The following is a 20,651-nucleotide window of genomic DNA, read 5'->3' as shown; positions in this document are numbered from 1 at the left end:
TACAGGTCATTGCTCAGTCATTTCATTTTATTTATTTATTTATTTATTCAAACCAAATTACTTATAGATGAGTTATTCCCTCTCCATCCACTCTCTGTATTCTCCAGAACATACTGGGAGGGGAAGGGTATTTGCAGCAGGCCTCAGGTATGAATGTGGTTCAGAATCAGTGCCGCCGCTCCCATAACGCGCACTACGCGCTGCGCGTAGGGCCTCAAGTCCTGAGGGGGGCCCCCAAAAAAATAAAAATAATAATAATAATAATTCTTACTTGTATACTTCTGGTTTTAAGAAGTATACAATGGGGGGGGCCCATAAAGGAGTTATGCTTAGGGCCCCAAAATAGCTAGCAGCGGCACTGTTCAGAATTATGAATGTGATGCATTGAAGATGAGCTTTGTACCTGTAACCAAGATGACTGCCCTCAAACTCTTATGGGTCCTAAACAAATCAATATCCCAGAATTGGTGGCCTGCTTGGATTCCCAGAAAACCACATCAATGCCTTCATGAAAATTCTGAAGGGTCAAAAAGGTTCTCTGCTGAGATCTGTATCTAGATGCAATTTCCATTCTGTATGGAAGATTGGCAGATACCTGTTGGGGGCATGGAGAGCAGAATGAAGAGGAGGGATCACAGCTGACCAACATTAGCTGTGGAAACACTGTACGACACAATTGCAAACCCCTAAATTGTTCACATTGCCATCTGCACTAAGCAGAAACTAGCCTCTCTCTTTCTCTCTCACCCTCCAGATATTCACATTTTCGTTTAGCAATTGATTACAAATTGATTTACACATATTGACGTGGCCTAACAGTGTTCAAATAGCGACCTCATAAAGCTGTGTAAAATTCAGTCCATTTCAAATTGTACCGGTTCTTAATGCTCCACAAATCGTTACACTTTTGCAAAACGATGGCACCACCATTGTTTTTTTTCAGCGCTCATTGCATTTATATATTTTTTGGGGGAAAGGCTTTAAACTGGATGGAGGCCAGACTGTTCCGCAGAGAGAAACACAATGTGAACATATTAGATTGCGATGTTCCCATGAGGATGAAAAACCCACCCATCAGTCAAATTTGGTATTTTGATCAATGGAGAACATTATGGATGGTAACAACGGCCAATAACAATAGCTGTCCCCAGGGGTTCTAGGAAACGCAGCATTTATCCAATTACATCAGTACCTGCGTTTCCATCCCCCTGATTTTATGCAAATTTTGCAGTATCGAATCAGTAAACGGTGGTGCAAAAACAATTTGCATAAAAATCCTCTAAATCGCCATAAAGTTTTTCTGCTCGCTTGTGGTGGTTTTTGACTTATGCAAAAAAGAGTAAATGCACAAAATGGGAGATGGAAACAAACTTTTCGAAACAACTGTGACGTAGCGAACATTGAACACACAGGACTGACGACGTCTTTCCGATTTCCGCATAACGACCGGCCATAGCAACCCTGCCGACATCCACTTGTAGCGTCAATATAATATTTTTAAGCGTTTGTATACATAGACATCCTATATATGTATATATGTATATATATATATATATGTATATATGTATATATGTATATATATATATATATGTGCACATCTAGTCATACAGAGAGCAAATTTAATAATTAACCTTCTGATGAGGTATTTCCAGGGCAGGCAAAAACGTTGTGTGTTCCGCTTGGTTAGGCAATGGGATAAGGCCATGAGGAAACCTGCAGGCTTAACATTGAAACAATGCTCAAACACCTTTCAGTACAAATCACAATGTTTGGATCGAAATACAATTACATGATCGGTCAATAACACACAATGCTAACAGCTGTAGGAGCGATTAGAGAAAATATGTTGTAGTGGCGGTAAAATTGTTGTCTGTTAAACAATAAAACATTATTCGGCTGATTCATGCCCTGATCAAACCTTATGTATTGCACAATCAATAAGGCACTTTGTCTGATTGTCCTTGATATTGATTGATATATATCAATCGCTTTATCACACATGTTTATAACCAGATTCATAAATGTTGTGTAACCAGAAGTTGTTAAAACTAAGGAAGACATGTGTCAAAAATGGTCAGACTCTTGTTATTTTGGTAATGCCGCTAATGTTGTCAGTCTGCCCTTTCAGATAATTGAGGGTAATTAAAGTGGCACATGCTCCTTAGGTCAAATTAGTTGGTCCCAAGTGTGTTTTTTTGACTTTGCCAAAGTGCATCCCTTACTGTCTGTTGAAAGCATTAGAGATACACAGCACAGTTAAGATTGTAACGGTTTTGCTGCTGTCCTGCTGGTGTGGGCATCCCAAAATAACTGCTTTACTCTTACTAGTTCTCCAACAACAGGAGCACTAGTTTGCTTATTCACTAAAAAGCGATGTTGTGTTTGGAGCGATCTCAGTCGATAAAATTATGTTAGCCCTAACTTGCATGCTCATTCCAGGCACTTCTTTTTAGGTATTTTAGGGTGCACTCACACTAGGCCATCTGGCCGTGGCCGTTTTCACACCTAACCGTGCTCAAATCTGCCAGTGTGAGTGTGGCCACTCTGGCCAGGCCAATTTGGCCACTTGGGAGAGGTGTGCTGCTACGGTCCGGGCCGCTACGGTACAGATGCTAATGAGCCGACACGCACACACGCACGGCTACGCAACCTGAGCTGGATGACGTATAGTCCATGCGACGACCACGGACATAATAACGGCGACGAGCCTTCTTTTCCATTAAACGGTAAACATATATCCAAATAAGCAACAGACCCAGCAAAGTGCGAACTGTGTTCTCTGTGTTGTTGTCCATTGTTGTTAAAACTCTGACTGGCGGCAGACTTTATTATGGTCCATGCAGTGGACGCTTGGTGATGACGTGTTACTTACGACGTGATGACGTATGTACAAGAGCCTACCGTGGCTAGGCCACAGTTGCGACGGCCAACGGCCACGGCCAGATGGCCTAGTGTGAGTGCAGGCCAGAGAACAATGGGGCCATTTGAGCACGGTTAGGTGTGAAAACGGCCAACGGCCTCGGCCAGATGGCCTAGTGTGAGTGCACCCTTAGGCTATTTCTAATGGACAAGAAAACATGTACACAACTAACAATAAATGGGAGGTTACAGCCATCCCTCTTTTAGATTTATGGAGCCTAGCTGAGGAATGTCTGTGATCAGAGAGCTAGCACAGGTTTATATATTATACATTGAGTTGAATGTGAACAGACAGTTTTAAAGTGTCACACTGTGAATCTTGTCCTGAACTGGACCTGTGCCAGTCTTATTTATTAAGTACCGTAAATTCTTGATTTTGATGGTGAGACATGAATCTTATTCCTTGTGTACTTCTGTGACGGTTAGTTGGGCTCTCGCCCTATCTTCTGAATCCTTCTATACATCCACTGGCTGCTGCAGGCTGCATCCCCCTATGGCTGGGCTACATAATTGCTCTGGTAGTGTGTGTCCCTGTGCACGGACATTCGAATGTGATGACAAATTATGGCATCGCAATCTGTAAATTACAAGTGCTCCTTGACCTTAACTCATCTTGTTAATTTGAAACCGCCTCCCTTCTTTCCAAGCGAATGGCCACCGTCAGGATGATTGATTTAAGGTGTGGCAAAGTTTTGCTTTTAGAACTTTCTGACCAGCAGAGTGCAGGGCTTACAGGTCGCAGTAAATTATTATGTATTTTGTTATTCTCAAGGTCATCACAATTGTGACAAGATTAGGATTTTATTGATCAAGGATCCCATCAATAATTGAATCTGATCGAAATTTTACTTTTTTTATTTTTACTTTTCACCCCTTGACCTCTGCTCCTGGTCTTCAAAGGCAATCCTAACTGTAGTCTTGGTCGGCAGGTTCACACACACTCACTCACTCACTCACTCACTCACTCACCAATCCACTCACGCACCAATCCATCCACTCACTCACCAATCAATCCGCTCACTCACTCACCAATCCATCCACTCACTCACTTACTTACGTGACTAATAAAGACACCCTCATGAGTTCGTATTGATTAGTGCTTTCATTGTAAAACGTTCCTCCCTTCGGACTCACTGGAGCCTGAAGCAGCCTTAATACTCCCCCCTTCAGTGTATATATTTACGTTTCATGAGCGCATCATTACTGCAGAAAGAGCAGATGGCTTGGCAGCATCCTCCATTTACCTTCTGTTTTGTTTTGTTTCTTAACCACCTGATGGCATAGTAATGTCCTTAAAAGTCAGCCCTTTCACGCCTCGCTGGCTCAGTTTGAGTGCCACTGCCAAGTCCTATAAAATGATAAGTCAAATTAGTTCAACGTCCAATGCAATTTTTATATAGTATTTTTACCTGTTTCTACCTGGTAAAAGGTATGCCCGTTTCATTGCTTCATTGTTGCTAACTTTCCTATAGCGGTGATTCTCAAATGGTGGGTGTTTTGATTGGCTAGCAGGGCATATGCCTCCCCTTAATCTTTACAATGAAGCCCATATATAAACTAATATTTCAATGGCTTACTTGTTCAATCAGTGTATCCTCAATCGCTTTTTGTTTGGTTGAGTTTTTCTTAACAGTACATGAAGGCATGGTTGAATTCTGCGATATTGGTAAATACATATAGTAAACAATTATTGTTGGCTCATGATCTAATGTCTAATGAAACATGTGGGTCCTAAGGCTAGTCCAGTTGAGAACTACTGGCCTAAATCATTTTATTCAAACTTGTAAACCGTTTTGCTGATCATGCATTTCTAATTCTTCCTGGTAATTATGAATAATGTAGGGTTGATGTGGCTACTTAAAATGAGTCCAGTAGCTTACATTTATCCCATTAAAGGGATTAATCTATCAATCTTTCTTCTATTTTTCTGTTCCCGGTTGTGGCTGCGTTTCTGCGAGGCAGCGCAAATGTTTGCACAACCAACACACAAACTGCCGGGATGTTGTTATATTTCTACCCTTTAGTCCAATGGTAATTTGGCTATAATAATTTGTTCTGCTTCATTTGATGAGGAACTGGCTGCAATCAATGCCATAATAATCCCTCAGAGTTGAAAGACAAGGAATTACGGTAGATACTCGATAGAGAGCAAGGATGGAGGAGTATAGAAAACACATCAGGACAGCTTATTTTTAAATCATTTTTTTCCCTATGCCATGTCTTGTGCTATTTTATGCTCTTAATCTTTTTATATCCAACTGTGAATTAATCTCTTCAACAGAAGACGTTACAATCTTTTCCTCCGGAGAGGACATTTCTCTCATCTCTCTCTCCCTTCCTAGCTCCCTCGCTCTCTCTCTCCCTCTCTCTCGGTCTGCCTTTGTCTGTGTTTGTTGCTCGCTTTTTCTTCTATTCCCATGGCTTTCTTACTGGCTCGGTTCAGTTGTGGGGAGTTCTGGGATGCTCCTGGTTTAGTGTTTGCAATTTGAATCAAGGGGGCAGTCCAGAAGCCTACCCCAGCGTAGCAGCAGTGCACATAGCGAGAATATGTCAGGTTGATGGAATGTGGTTTGATGGGTGGGGAGACAATATTTTGTGCTTTATTGGAAGAACATTGCAACGTTTATTAGATCGTTCATGGTGCAGCCCAATGTGAAAACCACTTTTAGGTGTTGATATATTAATTTAATCGAGAGTTGTATCTATAAGTTGCCGTGTCTTATCTACAGCGAGGGAGATGGTGGGTTTACTTTTTGTCCTTCATCGAAACATATTTTTTTCTGTTTGAGGATTTCATTGTTTTTGTTGGTTGTATTGGAATGTATGCACTGAGTTAATATGGTTGTGGCTTTATTGAGTTTTAAACTGTGTGGTAATTGGCAGACAGATTATGGACGGCTCCAACAGAATGACAATGACTTGGAATTTGGCTGAATACAATTTGCAGACTTTGGACGCAGATCAGGATTAAGTTACTCACGAATCCAGTGTTTATACAGGATGGGGATCATAAGATTAAGTCACATGATTGGCTACATCTAAATGATGCAATTATCAAACACAGTGACACTTGACACTAGTTGAAAACACAACAGTGTTTACAACTATAAAGCAGTAGTTTTACATATAATACAGCTGTAAAGCCAGTGCTGTTTGTATGAAGGAAGAGTTTGTATCTATTGAGGTAAGGGCTCCAGACTGCGACCAAATGGGCGCATTTCGCGACCAACATTTGAGAGAGTGCGACTGAATTTTCCATCTGGTCGCGCATGTGCGTAAATTAGTAAATTTGCCCTTCTTTTTTTTTTACACGTTAAACGTGGAAGGGGTGCGTCAATGAATCCGGAATCTTTAGCAGGACAATGAGTGTAAGAAGTATAGGGAATGTCGCTAATGTGTCGAGAGGGAACGTCCTAGAGATTATCGAGCGTGCGTAAACGTCTGTGTGAAGTAGAAAGAATTCACAACCTGCTACGTGCGATTACAATGAGCAAGCTAACTATTGACTCGTTCTTCCGACCTTCGGCTAGGCTGCCAGTGCAAGTCAGTCCTGCATGGGTCTTATTTTACAAACCCCGCACCCGCCCGTACCTGCAATACTTTAAACCGCATCCGACCCGTGTTTCTGACAGTAGCCCGACCAGACTCGCTATAAATTGATATCGACACCCGACTCGCACCCGATGGAAAATTAGAAACATTAGATGGGAATTATACTATCTGGTGTTTGGCTTGGTGCTTTAGATTTTTGTGCAAAAAAAACACATCATCCACTGTTGACGGTTTTAGTTGACTCCTCCGCTCCTGATTATATCCAGCACTGGTGAAGTCTCGCTCGCAATCGCTAAACCCGTGCTGTTCAGGCGTCGACTCCGACCCGACTCGTTTCCTCCAAAGTGTGCGGGTCACCCGAACCAGTGCAGGACTCTGCTTCAGGTGCCCTAAAGGGCTTTTCACACGGGAGGCGTTTGTCGGGCCTGATAATGCATTCTCAATGGAGAGGCGAGCGGGCAGAGTGGAGGCTCAGCGTCCTGTCCGGCACGACAAGCGGGCGCACACCCGTGAAACTGTCGCTTCCGTACTTGTCGAACGCATGCATGCGCAAACCTGGAAACCGTTGGAATAGATGAGAATCACAATAAAATGTGACACTGAATTTGAAACAGCACATTGTAATTTCTGCCTCTATTATCAAAATAGTTATTAGTAATACAGTGGAAATTAGTAGAAATGTGAATATTTGGTTGGCATGTTGATTAACGGTGTGTGCCCCTAAAATTTCTGGTTGTGCCCCTAAAATTTTCAGTGAGGGGCCACAGTGTTCCTAGTGAAAAAAATAAGTCTGGAGCCCTTATGATTTTATGGGTCTCGGTAGAGGCTGTAACTCTGTTTTACTGTCAGATTTATCGCACAGATAAGCACAGCAATCCAACGGTGCTAAATCGGTTTGTTCAGCTTCTGTTTGTTCAGCTACTGCCAAGAACAAGAACAGAGGAAATAAACACAATCAAAACAAATATGCTTTCGCCAACTGGCCCTCCGATCTCGGGACACGATACATGCAGATGTAGGGGCTAGGCAAGCTGGAGGTCTCTGGCGTGTCACAGAATGCACCCTGATTGGTTAAGGAATATGAATTGTTAAGGAAACTAAGTGAAACTAGAAAAAGGCCTTAGGCCGAAACGTTGTTCATTAAAACATTATTCGGCATCTGAATAAGAGTGTGCGGTTTCTCTCAGCCTGTGGTTGAGGAATATGTCAATCAACAACATTGTCCCCATTTGCTTCAACAGCAGAGAGGATTCACTCGGTATTCTGAAGGCATCTGGGATTTCTCACAGAAGGCACAGGTGCCGATCTGATAGGATAAAAGCTCTAATTGATATAAGCTGCACTGAAACCAGTGCCACCGAAGCAGAGAGTAGCATTGAAATTACATTAATTTCCTGATAGAAAAATGTACTTGGTATATAGCATTAGTTATGAAAACGATCTATAAAAATAGGACTGTTGTCACTATATTAAGGTATTCCCCCCGAAGCGACTGCCCTATATACTGACTATATGCCGTGGCACGTCAGTAGAGGTCGTTGACATAAGTGTCCCAAAAGGAGATTCTGAGTGAATCCGAGTCGTGGCCCAAGAGCAAATGCCATTTATATGTATTTCAGTGCATTAGCGGTTATTTGAGCACTAGCACTTGGCCTAGCATTTTATCAAATTGACTCTCTGAAGTAAAACTTTGCGTACCTCTTAAGGGGGCTGTAGGTTTGAGGGCCTGGCGCATTGTGAAGTGGAATTGCGAATGAGTGAATATTGCAAAAAAATATATATTTGTCCATCTCATCTCTCTTTGGTTTTTCCGCCATACGCATTTTATCAGACATGTCCAGAGAGCACATGTATGAAATTGTGGGTCATTTTATCATGTGGTTCATTTTATGAATATTTTGGCATTTTAATGTTCCCTAAAAGTATGGGTATACTCTAATGGTGAATCGCTCTCACATTTTCTGGAGGTCTTAGAGATCGGGATACATGTCGCTGGCACATTTTAAATAAGGGGGATGAACTATACGCATTTCAAATAAAAAAAAGTGTAATATCCAGTACAAATAAAATAGATAACCACGGATCAGTCTCTGAGTACCTAATTATAAAAATATTATTGTATGATTCTGACCATCTCTAGGCCAGCAGACAAGTTCCTGCTGGCTCTGAAGGCCCACCACTGGAAGAGAGTGGTGAGGAAAAGAAGGTCGTGAGCAATAGACTGAAGGTGAGAGGTGGTTGGGCATGGGGTCGGGCAGGGGGTCGGGCGGGTGGTTGTGTGGCTGGAAGTGACGTAGGGTTGTCTCTCATTGGGAGAGAGTGGGGAAAAGGAAGTTCGAGCAGGAGATGAGAAGCTGGATGTAGGAAAGGTGGTGTCAGCCGGTGGTTGGGAAATGAGGAGCGTACGTCATCAATCGTTTTCTACAAGGTATCTCACAAAATGGCTTGGTAGTAAGGAGGTGGGCGAGTGAGAAGACCGTTTTTGAGGGAGGGGTTGGAAAAGGAGGATTGAATGATATAGCTTTTAGCTGCAGATGAGGCAAAACAACAGGAGAGCAGATGGCAGGCAAGAGGGATGCCGGGGGGCTTGGATTCGATATGGGTGCTCTCGGCCGCCCTTAGGGGGGTTCTGTCGTTAAGCAGCGAGCCTGACAACCCCAGAGCTGGAGGGGTCGAGAATAGGTGAGAGAACAGAGAGAGTCCAGAGAGGGTTAGGGTTAGTAGAGAAGGAACCAGCGGCGGGCATCTTCAGGGATGTTTGACAAGGCAAGGTCCATTTCCTCGGGAGAACAGCCATGTTTAATTTCACTGGGTAAATTACAGATTAATCGTGAAAATGAAAAGAGTGAAATGTAGAAGGGGAGGTGAAGGGATGATTTCCACTCTGACCCAGTGCAGGCTAGGTGTGTGGGTGGAGGAGTAGCCTGAGGAGAGGGCTGCAGAGGTTGATGTGTTGTCTGGTGGTATCCAAGTCTCAGTGAGCGCAAGGAAGTCCAGGGATCCCCAGGGGGTGAAACCGGAGATGAACTCAGTCTTGCAGGTAGCTGACTGACTGACATCCCTACAACTATGTGCAATTAGATTATGTCTACAGCAGTGCAAAATGAGACAAAAAGTGTTCAACACAGACCGTATACAGTCATGCAGAGATTCTTACTTGGGAAAGTAAATATCCGCAACCTAATACAAGAATACCTTGTTGTGGAATATCTTCACAAAGTCAAAATGCTAACAAAAAATGTCACAATATGCACTCATCGTAAGTCCGCTAACACTGCAGAGAATAGCTATTTATAAGACTAAATGTACACTCAGCTTAATCCAAGCTCTCCTTGGATCAGGATATCCCAAGAAATCCAAATTCACACAATTCAAGTTTACATAGATACATCTGCATAGTGGTCAATATTGAGCAATGCTGCCTCTGTCTTTTGGGGAAAAGCTAAAGAAAAGTAAAGAAAAGCCATGCTAAGCTTTTGGTTTTGGTGGGATATGATTTTGGTTAAAACTCATTATCTTGTTCCACATGCCCAAGGAAACCGTGTCATATCTTGCCCGCTTTTCTGAATACATTTCACTAGGCTGGTCATTGACTTCGAACCAGTTAAATAAATAGAATTAAGAGGATCCTATAGCAGAGTTTAATGTTTTCTAATGGTGCACATCAGTCAGTGGGTCAGCGTATCTGCACACAGCGTTGTTATCAGCAGGACGCTGCTTTAAGAGATGTAGCGCACACCGGAGCGCAGCAGGCCAACAAGGTCACCGCCCGTACACGCCACGCATTACCGTGCTGCTCTCACTGGGGTTCTTCTTACACTTATCAAAATTATAGACAATTGCTACTCCAAGGGAGGGCAGGGTCCGCAGGAAACAGTGGGAAGACATAGTCAGCAACGCTGCTTATTTTCCCAGCGTTGATTTAAGCAAAAACAAATTATCTATTCAATTAGTTCTGTTAATGTTAATCTGTCTCAAGAACATAATTCCCTGTACCACCAGCAGTACCCTTTGTATCTAACGTTGGAGATCAGCCACAGGTTGAAAATACTGCTATGGAGCATCTGAAAATGCTCACTGGCTCAGATTGCGATCGCATACATTTTCCTCAGAACATTCCCCCTTGAGTTCCACCCTGCTGAAGATCTATCATTTCCCGCTCCAAATGCCCCATTAGCGATGGGGGGGACGTCATGCTGCCTGGTCCTCCCTCACAAGCCCTTAAACCACTGCTGTTTTCTGCCACACTCTCCTCCTTCCTTTCATCCCTTCCTCTCGCCCTGTTCACCTGGAAGTGGCCGCTTGCTCTTTATCAGCAAGCCACAGCAGGGACGGGGCATGCCACAAGCCCTACATCCCTTCATTTTAACGTCAACCCCTGTTTCCCTTTCTCTTCAATCCTCCGTTGCTCTCATCTGCACCTCCCCAACCTCCCAGGGATGAGCTCTGGCAGGAAGATCCAGCCTGTAGCGTACCAAGTCTATCATCATGCCTTCCAACACTATCCTCTTCAGCCTCGCTCTCTCTGGCTTGCTTTCTCTCTCGCTCTCGCTCTCTCTGGCTGGCTTTCTCTCTCTCGCTCTCTGGCTTGCTTTCTCTTTCTCTTTTTTTCTTTCTTTCTTTCTTTCTTTTTTTCTTTTTTTCTTTCTTTCTTTCTTTCTTTTTTTCTTTCTTTTTTTCTTTCTTTCTTTCTTTCTTTCTTTCTTTCTTTCTTTCTTTCTTTCTTTCTTTCTTTCTTTCTTTCTTTCTTTCTTTCTTTCTTTCTTTCTTTCTTTCTCTGTCTCCTTCTCTTTCTCGGCCTTGCTATCTTTCTCTCTCTCGCTGTCTCTCTTTCTCTTGCTCTCACTTTTTTCATCTCCCTTTCTTCTCAGCAGGTTGCTTCATCTGAGCCAGATTCACCCACATATCCCCATGGGCCAAAGTTCCCCTCCCTTCATTTCCTCTGTACTGCTCTCTGGCGCCTTCTAGGCCTCTCCATTGCCTTTTAATCTTTGTGTGTGTGTTTTGTATTTATGTATATATATTTTGTTGTTGCATATACTCCCTCTCCTTCAATTCCTTAGCCATTCCATATGCCAGTCAAACACACAAACTCCCCAGACACCCCCGCTGGCCATGGCTCACTTTAACCCGACCCGAGCCGACCTCGACCAACACATGCAGAACAAGCCATCACCCAACAAAACCGAGTAGCAGCAGAGATGAAAAATTGATGTTTCAGAGTACACCCTGACATTCGGCTGGCACTGGGCTGGCACGCGTGAGGCAGTGGGGAGCTGTGCTTGTGGCAAGATATGCAGCGTCAAATTCATCTTCAGCTCCCATTAGGCCATGTCTGGCGGTCGCTCGGGTGGATTTAGTTCCTCGTGGGTCTCTCCTCGGATGGGTGGTGCTGTGGCAGAGAGTGGTGCGATTGATTCCTAAATGGCTTAATGAGCTGGTAAAGTGGAGGAAATGGCAGGGAGAGATGCATCACAGCATGGCACATTTAGACGCCGCAAAGTGCCGCCGAGATGGATTTTGGATTAATACAACGGAGAGGTTGTATTCATAAAGCCCGATTTAAGGAGTCATGTTCAATCGCTCGCGCAACAAATGCAATGCACAGGACAACTGAAGAGTCAAATTCAGTTATTGGGATAATTGGTCAAACCTTTGAATCGTTTGGAACAAATTTGAAATGAACAATTGGAAAATAAGCTTATGATATCAGTACTAGCAACAGTGTCCCTTACAAAACAACCATACAGTGGACATCTATGGAAGTAAATCTGTGCCATCAGACTTTGAAAATAAAAAGCCTTTGAATTCTAAGCACTGAATATTTATGCATTGAAATAACATGTCTGGATTTTTTGCCAATGAATTTAACTTAACATTTTCAATAAATCATTTTCAACTTTATTTTTCAATGTTAAAAAATTCAAAATCAAATAATCAACGTTAAAAAAATGTACTTAAATATTTTCAACGTCCCCAAATTCAACATCCCAAAGTCGGCTGCAAAATTCAATGAATGAAATTCAGCGTTAACATCGGGGGACCCAAGGAAGAGCAATCGATCCTAGATGCGAGAACGCGGTCAAGGAGAGCGAGCGGGTGTTACACAGAATTCTGTGACCCACCGAAAAGTGTGACCCCATGGGGCGCTGTTGCACATTTTCTGCGAGATGCGCAAAGCGCAAAACAGGCATGAAGTAGTTCATGTGCGGAAACATGCACAAGCTTAAAACTTAACGTTTGTATCATCATCGATCACTCGGGTAGGGGGCATTCGTTTTGTGACACCGGTTGCACGTTAAGTGGCTGGAGCAAAACGGTTGATATGCCTCTGTGGTGGCTTAACAAGAGCGTAACGAGCGAGCAGAGCCAACACTATTCCGCACCGAGTGACATGATACAGATATGAGGATGACAAATTAAAAGCAGGATGCTGTCGGGCGCTTCTTCCAGAGGCACGCTGTGCTTCCACTGGAACTACAAGCTGCTGCCGCTTCAGTTGCCCAACACTGTCGGCTCTGCACTCTCGTTCCACAGTGGGCAGCGGGCTTCAGATCGCCCCAGCATCACACCAAACATAGGCAAAGGGACCTCTGATCGCCCCAAATTGGTGCCCTAATAAATTGGGTTCCTTAACCCACTACAATTGCACTTAAGCTTCATGCAAATCCAGCCAAGTCAATGCAATCACGCACACACTTCATACAGGCATTAGTTCATCGTTTATTTCATACTGCAGTTAAAAACAAAAAAGGTGTGCATTATAACCAAAACATTGCCTCAGCTTGATATTAAATGTGGTTAATAAATACATTTGATTTGATTTGATTAGCATTTTACAGACCGATACAATGGATAGGGCGTTTAGTAAGGTCCACCACGGTTGCTTCTCTCCCCATAAAAAGCTACAGTCAGTGTTTAATGACATTGATTTACCTTTGAGCATTTGCTATTATAGGCTACTGTGTAAAATTAACGTTTGTATCAAGAAAGAAAGAACCAGCGAGTGACGCTCTTATTTCCGCTCCCCTTGCTTGATCGCGATCTAGCATCTAGGATCGATTGCTCTTCCTTGGGTCCCCGGATGTTAACATTGAATTTTGCAGGTGACTTTGGCATGTTGAATTTGGTGACGTTGAAAATATTTAAGTTACATTTTTTAACGTTGAATATGCTTAGAATTCAATGGCTTTTCATTTTCAAAATCCGATGGCACAGATTTACTTCCATAGACATCTCTCTCACTCTCTCACTCACTCTTCTGTCTTCTTATCCTCTCTCAGCTGGTGCTGAGCATCACTAGGACCTTTTCCTTGACCTTTTGATTGTAATGTGTCCCCAAACACACACACACACACCTCATATCTCCTAATTCATCCCGGGGTATCATCCTCCCGCCTGCGGGCGACTCGGTGGCGTCTGGACACTTAAAATGATGCACACTGCACGAGGAGGTGCCAGCAGAAGATAAACGGCTGCTTAGTCATGCTGCTGCTACTCCCCAGGGGGGGAGACACCTCTTAGTGCTAAAGGAGTGATGTTCCCTCCTGTCCCCTCTTTCCTTTGACGAGGGGTAGTACATGTGGCGGCTAAATGTGCTCAACTCAAAACAAAAAAATATATCTGGTGAAAAATGTCCTATAAAATGTTTGAATGATCTCAGTCATTCAAACACAAGCGCAGTCCCCAACCACAGCGCGAGCATTCGTGTAAGATGTGCTGCAAACCAATGGGGATTTGCAAGAATTCAAACTCCTTTTGGGCTCTGGAAGCCGGCCTGCCGGGGAGACCGGCTGGGCCCCTTGATGTTGTGTTGTAAACACACTAATGTGATTAACCAACCGCCTGGAGAGCCATCCTCTGACCGGGCTCCATCTCACAGCCCTGCAACATACGGACTCTCTCATCAATCACCCCACCGGCTCCCAACTTGGCACATCATGGCTCAACCTGTGTGTGTGTGTGTGTGTGTGTGTGTGTGTGTGTGTGTGTGTGTGTGTGTGTGTGTGTGTGTGTGTGTGTGTGTGTGTGTGTGTGTGTGTGTGTGTGTGTGTGTGTGTGTGTGTGTGTGTGTGTGTGTGTGTGTGTGATCACACTGGTGGGGGCTGCTGTGCTCTGGCGTGAAGACCCATCAATCACAGTAATCTAATGAGACAGATCATTAAATTGAGTTAGCAAGGACTTGTCAGATTTCAAACACCGCCATTTAATAAATGTAGGTCACTGTGGATCCAGTTTGAAGCCTTTAAGGGGTAGTTGACCCGAACCAGTTTATTTAAATTTGATAAACGTGGTTATATTCCTTATTTAATCGTCAACACGGTAATCTATGCCATTAGGCAGTGTTAAATACCAGGAGTTCAATCGTATGTTTTTGCCAGTATCCGCCCAACAGTTTGTGAACGTTTCACTCTCGTGCAGCGGTTGATAGAGAGTCTGAGAGAGGTTCAGGCTTCTCGGACACTTGAGTATAACACCACGGTGTGTTTGTGGATGTGTCGGCAGCGGTTTACATCGATGTTTACGTCCAAGAAAGGGTTAAGCTTCTAGGAATACTACATATCCCCCAGTCGCCCCCTTTTATATATCTATATAAAATTTCAATATATCATTTTTATTGTGTGACTTTCGACGTGTGTGCATTCATTGTAATTTGTGAGACCGAATGATGGGAACGATCAGATGAAGTGCTATTCAGTACAATACTTTCATTAGTCTCCTTACATTTGCTGGAGTAGGCTGTTCAGGGAGGCCGCTGGCTGTACCGAGGGGACCAGACTGCATATAAATGTGTCTGATAGAGTGTGTGACAGAGAGGATCCTAGACAGCCCTTTCCCAAGTTCCATCCTAGCCGCAAGAGCAGCGATGGCACTCCTGGTAATTTTTACTTTTCCTCAGGTGTGTGTGGCTGTGGGTGTGCGCCTGTGTGTGTGTGTGTGTGCGTGCATGCGTGTCCATGGAGTTCTTGGTAGTGCACAGCTGGGTTGAGGGCATCACCCCTTAACCCAGGCAGGTGCTCTCGGCCTGCCCCAACCTGCCCCCCCTCCCGCCCCCCTGCCCTGGCTGTGGGATGGACAGACCATCGCATGACTCCATGGCTCTGGAGGAGGTGGACTCCCACTGAGGTTGTTACAGTGGCAGCATGGGACTCCGCCGTTTTATTCTGGGAGAGAAAGGTCAGCTGTAGCTGGGAGAAGGCGGCTTTTTACATGCCCTGCCTTCGCACCTCATTTCTTCATCTCACAGCAACCCCTCTATCTCTCCTTCTGACCCGAGATCCCGTCCACAGTCTCCCGGCGTCCATCCCTCTCATTCTCTCTCCCTTCGTATATGTCTCTTCTTTCCGGTACTCCTCGAGACTCGAATGTTCTCTGCGCTGTTCCTACGTTTCGTGTTGGTGCCTTTTTAAATAAAAAAAATAAGACACTTGACAGCGCAGACTGTGCAGTGAGGTCTTTGCCAAAGGTCAAAGGAGATGTATACTCTGCCCCCTCCCACATTTCGACCGGCCTGTACCACCGCTTGGAACTCCCTGCTACCAGAACCTTGCAGCCTTTCAATATTGATTATTATTTTATTGATATATATATTGATATATATACTGCCCTATTCAAGTTGGCTTTCCTGCACACGCTCTCAGGACCCAGCAGGTGTCTCGGGTGTATCGGCCCTTATCTCTGCACTCTTGTCATTTTCTCTCCAAAGCCTTTCCCACGTTCACTTATCTGTCCCCGATTCTCAATCCCTGGCCCGCCTGCTCGCTCTCCCCCACTCCCCCCCTTATCTCTCTGCTTCATCTGCTGCTCTTATTTGTTCCATTTTAATACACTGTCGTTGTGTTTGTTTACACACACACACAAACTCACATACATGCACACTCTTTAACCCTTGCACGCACACTCACACACACTCTTTATCCCTTGTACGAACACGCACACACTTCTACTTTATGACCCTAAAACCACTTTCTCTGCCATGGCACATTATCGAGGCTGTGTCAACGTCTCGTTAATTGGGTTCATATTATTCTTAGATGAAGCGTAACCAAAAATGTTCCTTAATTTGCAATTTCTCTGCTTCTAAATAAGCAGGACCAAATGTGTCTTATTGATTGGGTTTGCCTTGGTGTTCATTAATATTTCTGCGAGCAGCCTCGCCTTTTAAGTAGGATCACGGTGATTAGGGAACTAAGCTACCCCCTTGATGTGCTGCCGCAACAGACGCACACACGCACCTCTCCTTCTGTCTCCATCATACCCCTATAACGGATACAAACGTTGATTCATTCGAACAGGCAGGAGTGTGTCCATACATCAGATATGATTTGCTTTGTGAAAATGACAGCGGGTCATCCAGTCACGTCTGCAAGCCAGAGTTTTTATGTATCTCTGGTTGTTTTTGTGTGTTGAAACACACTCATCAGTTTCCTCATGGGGTCTGATTGCTCCCTAATGACCGGGAATCAATTAGCATAACGAGTACTGCTCCCCTGATTGGTCATAAATCAAAATCTCACTCTGTAATCTGTCTCTCATTTAGAATTTGCAGTTACTTGCAGTTATCTCAACTTTCTGTGTGATTGTGTGTCTGTGAGTGCGCCGGAGTGTGCGTTCGCATGCGGAGTGCATGTCTGCCTGTATGTGTGTGGGGGCCAAATCATTTCGGGAAGTCGTGGATTCCAAGCGCGGAATCATTGTGGGCACAGTCTGATAATGACATTAATTAAACTACAAAGGAATGAAGGCGAGCTCGAGATCCCAGCAGGTGGTCCAAATCCCAATGGGGACTGTACACACACACACACACACACACACACACACACACACACACACACACACACACACACACACACACACACACACACACACACACACACACACACACACACACACACACACACACACACAGTGTGTGTGAGTTTGTGAAAATCATTGCAGTTATTGTGTTGTTGAATCTATTTAAATCTGGGGAATATGAAGGAGAAAGCAAAAACCTCCCCCATGGCTCACCCATTTACCGCTAGGGAGGAGGCTAGCTTTATTCACACTTGGGCTCCAGGAACCAAGCACATTTGCAAATATTTTATGCAATCATCTGGCGGAAGTGTTTCCGTCTGCGTCCGCCCAATTGCCAAAAGCGGTATTGCGTTTGACGTCACGCAGTCGATCGATGACACTCGCATCGGATTGCACACGATGCGGGCAGGGAATGGACTTTTGGTCAGTTTTGTTTTTTTCGCTTGTTCGTTCTACTTACTTGCTGTACTTCAGTTCACATGTTACCGATCCTGGTGGTGCTGTTCTGGTCCCCGTGGCTCTTAGTCCTCTGTTGGTATCTGAGGCTGTTGTCTGCCTCTCCCATTCACGCTCCTCTCCCTCCTCCCCCAGCTGGCCCTTGAGGACCCGGTGCACAGCGTGTCCCTGCAGCAGTTTGTGTACGAGAAGCTGAAGGCCCAGCAGGCGCTGATGGGGGACCAGGCCTTCGGTGTTCTGATGGAGACGGTGGACACAGAGATCGTCCGGCAGCTCCAGGAGTTCCTGCGAGGCCTCTGAGGCAAAGCCCCCCCTTCCACACACACACACACACACACACACACACACACACACACACACACACACACACACACACACACACACACACACACACACACACACACACACACACACACACACACACACACACACACACCTCTGATATCTGTCATCTACTGGAAGGGCCGAGGACATCGGACCCCAACAAACCCACATACAAACACCCTGCCCCCTAGTTCAGCCTTATCAATATTCTGACTGGACCATGACTACCATCTGCAGCTTTACTCCTTCCACTTCTATCCTTAAGCCCAAATTAATTAGCTTTGATGTTCCTTGGCCCAACTCGCATCCTAGCTACACACAAGCACCATTGTGGTTGTTTTTAGCCCCGGACAAACCTTCAAGTCCCCGTTAAAGTACCGTAGAGCTTCCATTCCTGTACTCTTGCGACGTTAAATTTCCTGTTGTTTAAGAAGAAGGGATAGAATTGTGGAGGGAATGCAAAATTCAAAACTGTGTGTATGTGTGTGTAAGAATAGATGTAGGATGCAGAATGATATAGCAGAAAAGGAAATTGCTGCCAGAAGGGGCGCCACAGACTTTCTCATGGAGAAAACCAAACGGCTCGCAGGTTGAAGAAGTGCGGATGGCCTCCACTTGACGGACCGAAGCAGTGTTTACAGAACCCATTTCTCCCAGAAGAGTTTCATGAAAAAACAATGTCATTTTGTACATATGTTAGGAACGAATGAAATGACTGCGTGATGAGTTTTGGATTTTTAGTTTGCTTTTATTTCTTGATTTGTTTTCAACAATTTGATATTTTCTTATTAACCAGGTTCAAGTGACTACTGAGAGATCTAGAGACCATCTTTTATTTTTTATTTGGGAGGGGGGAATTCATCTAATTAACTGGGTGATTCAAAGTGGTTAATTTGTAAAAACCACGTTTGTATTTGTAATATTTCCTGCTGCTAATTCATGGTGTGTTAGAGCACTTTAATAACCAAAATAAGTGATGTTCAGAACGCCTTGGTTTTTCTCTTGGTGTCACACTCCACCAGGAGGCGCTGAAGCTAAATCAAGTTTTATTTCATTTAACACTTTTCATAGTTTTGTTATGATAGCCACAACTATGTTATCCTTCGCAGCGTGTACAGTCAAAGCCAGCTACGCACACTAGGCCATACATTAGTGATTAGGCCGTACCCAGTTAGTCAAATATAGATGAGGACAAATGTGATCGTCCACAAATATATGTTGAGACGTTTGGTAGTACCCAAACCAAATTAATCATGACTAGAATACGTTGACAACCACATTGGATTACCTGAGTCTGGCAAGTCTGTGGTATATTATTTTATTTAGGGGTAATTAGTTTTATTTTTATGAAATTCAATCTATATATAACTGAACGCAATTGCCGATGTGAATCAGATTGAAAATATCCGATCACAATGTATGTTATTATCATTATTATGGGTTTCTTAGCGTTCTCGGCCACCGCTAAGAGATGGACCCCTTGCTAACTATCGCGATCCTGTGATGGTCGGCTAGCAGGGGTAATCACAGCCTTATGCTTGAAGCCTTATCTCTCATTATCCGTGGCCTGGGTGAAAGGGGACTTGCATTTCATCTATTTTTGAGCTACACTATAGAGGGTTTTTTATTATTTAGTTTTCATTTGACAGTTTGTGTAGAGATGGCTAGGACAAGGTTTTAGAACACAGCATGCACCAGAGGCAATTTTTGGTTTACTGAATTTCCTGGTATAGCAGGAGTGCATCTTTGTTTAATTTTTGCGTTTCAAACCCTTCAATAAAAGTCATTACTCTACCAAAATGTTTCCCTCCTGCGATTGGTTTCACCTCTGACATTCACAAACCACATCAAATTAATCATATCTGCAATTTGCTTGACAGACGATATCCTTTTGAGTTATATTTCTTCCAGGCATCTGATTGGGGGGTTTGTTGACAATAAGAATAACTAAAAACGATGAATCATGTGGGTTGGATCAAGAGCAAATCTATTTTAGGGTAGATGGTGGCACTGAGGTTCTCTAGCTTGCTGTGTAACCCAGAGACATGCGCAGTGTTGTTCTCATCAAGTTACTCCCAAGTTACTCCCAAGTGACAGGCCATGTATCCAGGAAATTGGTGGCCGTGGCAAAAAGGCATACACTGTCCACTTCCTAATGAATGACCATACAGAGAACGCATATGTTGCAGTGCATCAAAACCTATTACATGCAGCGATCCATCATCATAACACAAAACTCAATGTTAATGGGATATACTGAGATGTGGTTAAGGGAGATTAAATGTTATTTGTGTTTGCCTCCGTTGATCTGTCCGACTTGCACCGTGAAGACAAATAACTGGTTTTAGGGCATATCACTAAAAGGATTACATTTGAACAACACTAGTTTGTTGGAGGTTTCTCTGTATTGGCAAGATAAATGAAGAGGGAGCACAGTCTTAATTGTGGCAATCCTTAGTGTTTTCTTCAGTTCATGTGGTGTAAGTATTTCACATTTATTTAGGTGTGGCATTATTTATACTGAAAACTAAAATGTTAAATAGATAAGCCAATTGTTTCATTTGTATTTTCTAAGTTGCAACAGATGCATCGACTGAACCTAA

General features: G+C 43.8%; 1 protein-coding gene across 3 annotated transcripts in view; it reads left to right on the top strand.

The window, feature by feature from the left end:
- ipo11 (importin 11) overlaps nucleotides 1-19,848 on the top strand; it is a 121,919-nt gene extending 102,071 nt beyond the window's left edge. For 2 of the 3 annotated variants that reach the window (XM_060054608.1, XM_060054609.1), the window contains exons 30-31: nucleotides 8,612-8,698; nucleotides 17,860-19,848. In XM_060054608.1, the coding sequence (XP_059910591.1) occupies nucleotides 8,612-8,698; nucleotides 17,860-18,024 (252 nt within the window). In that variant the 3' untranslated portion in view covers nucleotides 18,025-19,848. The remainder of the gene's footprint in view (nucleotides 1-8,611; nucleotides 8,699-17,859) is intronic. The other variant, XM_060054610.1, reaches the window with a different exon arrangement.
- The last annotated feature ends 803 nt before the right edge of the window (nucleotides 19,849-20,651 follow it).

The sequence above is a fragment of the Gadus macrocephalus genome, chromosome 6 (genome assembly GCF_031168955.1).
Source record: "Gadus macrocephalus chromosome 6, ASM3116895v1".
In the NCBI taxonomy this organism is placed as follows: Eukaryota; Metazoa; Chordata; class Actinopteri; order Gadiformes; family Gadidae; genus Gadus; species Gadus macrocephalus.
This window is presented reverse-complemented; position numbering and strand designations above follow the sequence as displayed.